Source organism: Gymnoscopelus microlampas, assembly GCF_963454915.1.
Source record: "Gymnoscopelus microlampas genome assembly, chromosome: 15".
In the NCBI taxonomy this organism is placed as follows: Eukaryota; Metazoa; Chordata; class Actinopteri; order Myctophiformes; family Myctophidae; genus Gymnoscopelus; species Gymnoscopelus microlampas.
The window spans coordinates 43615959-43621958 of NC_139952.1; the positions used below are offsets into that span (position 1 = coordinate 43615959).

At 40.5% G+C, this 6000-nt stretch overlaps 1 protein-coding gene across 1 annotated transcript in view; it reads right to left on the reverse strand.

Moving 5' to 3' along the window:
* LOC311062165 (uncharacterized protein) overlaps positions 1 to 4999 on the reverse strand; it is a 97550-nt gene extending 92551 nt beyond the window's left edge. Inside the window, exons 1-2 of the mRNA XM_084081007.1 lie at positions 4942 to 4999; positions 3019 to 3087 (exon numbers count right to left, since the gene is read on the reverse strand). Coding sequence (XP_083937133.1) covers positions 3019 to 3087; positions 4942 to 4965 — 93 coding nt within the window. The 5' untranslated portion in view covers positions 4966 to 4999. The remainder of the gene's footprint in view (positions 1 to 3018; positions 3088 to 4941) is intronic.
* Between the last annotated feature and the right edge of the window lie 1001 nt (positions 5000 to 6000).

Below are 6000 nucleotides of genomic sequence, written 5' to 3' on the forward strand. Positions count from 1 at the left end.
TGTGAAGACATTCACAGGTGTTACCAATGATACTAATGAAGGCTCTGTTCCATTCTGGTCAAACAGAGTCAGGGTGCTGATATTGTGCATGTTGGCTCACTGGAAACACTCTGCTAGACCAAGTGGGTTTAAAATTTGGGTCCAGGTACCCTCATGGTTCCTTAAGGGGTTTCCAAATGGCCCCTGACGAGTGTGCCATTTGTACACTCTCAGAGTTAGACTCTCAGAGTGGAAATGAAAAATCTGCGAACCACTGTGCTACACGAAATGGAACAGAGCCTTCATTAGTATCATTGGTAACACCTGTGAAGGAAGTGATAATATGACTGCTGTGCATAGGGCCTATAGGGCATCGCAGTTCCCTCCCACTTCCTGGTTCCACTGCAAAATACTCAATACATTTTTCCCATTGACTTTTCCAAAAATATTTATATCAATTAATTTAAGCCTAGAATCAAGCCATCCAGGATCCTGGTGAATCATGACCATAAAACGTTTGATTCTGTGAAAACAAAAATGGAAAACGGCAAAACAAAGGGTATTTATTAAATATAGTATATCATATAATTAAATATAAAATAAAATAAATCACAGAATCAAACGTTTTATGGTCATGATTCACCAGGATCCTGGATGGCTTGATTCTAGACTTAAATTAATTGATATAAATATTTTTGGAAAAGTCAATGGGAAAAATGCATTGAGTATTTTGCAGTGGAACCCGGAAGTGGCCGCAACTGCGATGCCGTATAGAGACCTGCACGTGTCTGTTTGTTCCCCAGTGTGCTGGCTTTGCTGCTTGGATGTCAAAACCTAGAAGCATCAAGCATCAACTAACACACACACACACAAATAAGCCAGCCTGCTCTCATCAGAGAAGCACTTGCCTTTTAGTGGATACTTGTGTAAATGTTCTCAGTCCAAAACAGTGTTAATTTTGTCGACTAAGACTAAACCATTGCAGATGACTAAAATGGGACTAAAACTAAATGTTGTGTTATTCAAAAGACTACAACTAAATAAGAATTTGCTGTTTAACACTGTGGTCCAAAACAGACCTTATAGCAATAAGGATTCACCCCAGTACACAACCTTTTTAACTTGATCATCTATTTAATCTCTCCCTCTGCAATAGGTTATCTGATCAGCTTGTTGGGGTCTCTCCCTTCTGGAAGACATTCCAACTACCTAAAGATGCAGGGTAAAACTCCTACACTTCAGAGGTTTTCAACTGATTGTGAAACAGGCACCACCACCACCATCCTAAGAATGATCAACCAGGGGACCACTGTTGTGTTGGGTGGGAATATGGGCTAAAATTAGTGTTTTTTGTAAAACTTGCTATGCATCCCATGTCTATAATGCATTATAATCAGCTTATGACACTGTATGATTATAGTTATAAGAACTAAAATACGCATAACCCTTTATAAAAATGTTTCTCAACCAATTGTCCATGGCCACATGTTCTTAAATAATAACTGAAATATTATGCTAGTGAGCAGAGCTTTTTTGAGAATTTCTCTTACTTTATCCAGCCTTCTATATCAGTGGTTTTCAACCTTTTTCATGCCAAGGACCCCTAAATTGATATAAATTTGGCCGCGGACCCCCATTTGAAAATGTTTTGTGCCAGGGACCCCCAGAAGCAAAGATATCAGTTAATTTTCGCTTTAAAAAATATTAATATTCAAAGGTATGCACACTTTTTCAAGGCTTTTCAAAAATAGCAGATCTACAAGCTCATAGCGCGGCACAGAGTGCGAGATTGACCTCAACAAAAAGTACCCAGCAATAACTTGTGCTCTTCTATGCGTTCCCAGGAGAGACACAAAAGAGAACTGGCAATAACAACTAATAATAATTAGGCACAGTGACAATGAGATAATGGAAAATAACCAATGATATTGGTGGGTGGGGAGACAATAACATATGGTTTGGGAAAGAGAGACAAGGTCTGAGAAATTAGGGAGAGATAGAGCATCGACATTGATTGCTGTAACGCTTAAGCCTTGCTGAACTTGCTGTAATAAACTCTTTACTGATATAACTAAGGATCCATCAGGTATAAATCACCATCAGTAGTTATTAAAGGACAACTTTGTTTTTTTACAACCAAGGTTTATGTTTTAGATTGCAATTAAAGTAAATAAAAGATGAATGTTAAAAATTTAAAATGTACTGCTTTCTATAGTTTAAGCAATTTTCGCGATCTTTTTGACAGTGGGCGGGGGCATTCTGTCCGGTGGCTAAATATGTCTTTTTTTTTACACAATAACCCGGCGTTTTCTTTATTATTATTTACAGTAGCTCTTCTAGCCCCCAATAACTCACATCTGGCCATCAAAGACCACAGGACATTTTTTATTGTGTAAAAAATACATATTTAGCCACCGGACAGAATGCCCCCGCCCACTGTAAAAAAAGATCACGAAAATTGCTAAAACTATAGAAAGCAGTAAATGAAAAAAAAAAATGACACTCATCTTTTATTTACTTTAATTACAAGCTAAAATGTAAACCTTGGTTGTAAAAAAACAAAGTTGTCCTTTAAGCTTGAAGTACTTTTGAAATTGAAGCATAAGCCTCCTCAAAAGGACCACTGATAATGATGACAATGTCTTTAATTCCTCTGTTCTTCAAATACCAAAATACTTAAGTTTCTCCAAAATAAAAAGATATGGAAAATAATGGAAAATAAATTAATAAAATCTTCACTTTCCTACATAACTGAATGCATGATCAGGGACCACACCACATGCAATTCCACGGACCACCAGTTCCACCAAGCCCCCCCCCCCCCCCCCCGCCTCTCTCTCTCTCTCTCTCTCTCTCTCCCCCCCCGTCTCCCTACCCCCTCTCTCTTCGTATGTCTCTCTGTCTGTCTCTCTCTGTCTCCCCCCCCCCCCTCTCTCTCTCTCTCCACCTCTCTGTCTCACTCCCCAGCTCGCTCTCTCTTTATCTCTTATCATCATCATCATCATCATCATCATTATTTTTATTATTATTATTACATACCACTCGATGACGATCCGATTCCAGATGTGGCCTCAAGTCATGGATAAAAGGACAGCCCACACGGCAGATCTAAACACAAAACAAACACACGCTCTCGTCAGCTGTAGCTCTGGTCCACAGCGTTAGAAGTTCTCCTTCAAGCTATGAAGGAGAACTTCTGTAGTCTGTAGTCAAAATAAAGAATACACTTTCGCTACTCATCAAAACAAAGACGGTTTTAAGATGTTGAAAGCCTAGTTTCCTTAGTGGGAACACTCTGAGTCCCCCCACCCCACCTAACCTCACGCCTAAAATACACTTTTTAAACCAAAATGTAAAATAATCCACCGGATGGAAAAATGTTTTAGTTACTCCCCTGCGCCCCCTACAGATCTTGTCAATACAAAAATCGCATTGACCGGATCTGTAGGGGACGCAGAGGAGTAATTAAAACGTTTTTCCATCTGGTGGATTATTTTACATTTTGGTAAAAAGGTGTATTTTAGACGTGAGACGGGGGGCTCCGGGTGTTCCCACTGGGGAAACTAGGCTTTCAGCTCAAGGCTAGGCTTTCTCAAAGTGGGGTCCGGTGACCCCCAGGGGTCCGTGAGGGGGTTCCAGGGGGTCCCCAGCAAAATGTGTGAAAATAGCATCACAATAGTTTAAACCTTTTATACTTTGGCTATTCAAAAATAGCAGATACAAGCTCAAAAATCTTGAAGATTTGTGCAAATCTTTGAATATATTTCTTTTAAAGCGAAAATGTCAACACAAATCTTTGCTTCATGGGGGGTCCCTGGCACAACATATTTGCAGATGGGGGTCCCCGGCCAAATATATATCAATTTGGGGGTCCCTGGCATGAAAAGGTTTTAGAAGCACTGCACTATGGAACACTAGAAAGCTATGGTCAGCTATGAGGCGAGCACGCGGTGACATTCAAAACAAAAACAAAAAGCGGCGAGCAGTGGAAAAAGTAAAATTAGAAAGTACTCATTATGCAGAAGGTCCGATTTCACAAGTTTTCAAATGTATAAAAAACCTTTGAAAATAGCAGATCTACAATGTAGCCTAGTGGAGTAGAAGTAAATGTAGCCGGGGTGTTCCCACTGGGGAAACTATGCTTTCAACTCCATAAAATCGTCTTTGTTTTGGTGAGTAGCGAAAGCGTATTTTTTATTTTTCCTAAAGACAAGAGGCTGCGCAGACTGGGCTGTGCGGGGGAAAGGCTCGGAGTTACCATAGCGTTAAGGAGAACTCCTTCCACTATGGCATTGGTTCTCAAAGTGGGGTCCTTGAGGGGGTTCCAGGGGGTCCCCAGCAAAATGTGTGAAAATAGCATCACAATAGTTTAAACCTTTTATACTTTGGCTATTCAAAAATAGCACATACAAGCTCATATGCCGCGCTATGAGCTTGTAGATCTGCTATTTTTGAAAAATCTTGAAGATTTGTGCAAATCTTTGAATATATTTCTTTTAAAGCGAACATTTCAACACAAATCTTTGCTTCATGGGGGGTCCCTGGCACAACATATTTTCAGATGGGGGTCCCCGGTCAAATATATATCAATTTGGGGGTCCCTGGCAATGAAAAGGTTTTACAAGCACTGCACTATGGAACAGAGAGCTATGGTCAGCTATGAGGCGAGCACGCGGTGACATTCAAAACAAAAACAAAAAGCGGCGAGCAGTGGAAAAAGTAAAATTAGAAAGTACTCATTATGCAGAAAGTTCCGATTTCACAAGTTTTCAAATGTATAAAAAACCTTTGAAAATAGCAGATGTACAATGTAGCCTAGTGGAGTAGAAGTAAAGGTAGCCTACTGAAAATGGGAAATACTCCAGTAAGGTAAAAAAAAAAAAAAAAAAAATCTAACCTCAAAGTTGTACTTAAGAAGTATATGTTAGGCTACTTTACACCACTGAGTATTTGTGTACGTACCTGACAGAACACCATAGGAGCCATGCCGCTGAGTGAAAGCCCCAAACAAACTGAAATCTGGATAAATCACTTCATAAAAGGACCCATCAGAGGAAATCTCTTATTTCCTGGAGGATATTATATTAGGCTACAACCTATACTCTCTTTGCTTTGTCCCTCAAACTGACCTGTCCATGCATCTATGTAATAATCAGAATGATAAACATACAAGTGTGTAGTGTGTAACGGACCGGTTCATCAGTATTTATCACTTGGAAATGAGTAGGAGGGATGGAGGCGGTGCCTACAGTATGTGTGGCTGCCAGTGGCTCATGCTACAATGTTTGGTTCTACGTTTGGCGCGCGCGCGCACACGCACGCACACACAGACACAGACACACACACACGCACGCACGCACGCACGCACGCACGCACGCACGCACGCACGCACGCACGCACGCACACACACACACACACACACACACACACACACACACACACACACACACACACACACACACACACACACACACACAGGGAAAGAATGCCTGTGGTTGCCAGTGGCTCACTCAGCTGAGATTTTGATTAGTATTTTAAGTATAAAATATATAACCAAGTGTGCCTTAACTGTAGAGAATGTTTATTTAATCACGATTACTAAATATATAAAATATATATATAAAAATATATAAAAATATTAAAGAATATGCATTGCTCCTCATTTAAGCATGTCCTATAGTCAGTGTGGCCCTAAGGCCTTTATATAGAATCTGTGCTGGGCCTTAACAGATGAATCAGTTAGAATGGATAGTGTATCCCTAGCATAGGATGTATGAGGTGTGCATACACATGTGTCACGCATGATCAAATGTCTGGGTGTCTGCAGGACCTTGCAGAAACTGATCTATAACTAGACTACTACTAAAAAGTGCTCCTCGGAGCACAGGTCTCCGCCAGGTCAGGTACGTTATTGTGGCCTCCTGGTGGCGCTATAATAGGCCAATGTGAAAAGGGTGCCATTTATTCTTAGGCCTTTCACGGCAACCGGACACTGCATTCATGATTTGAGGCATTTTGTTC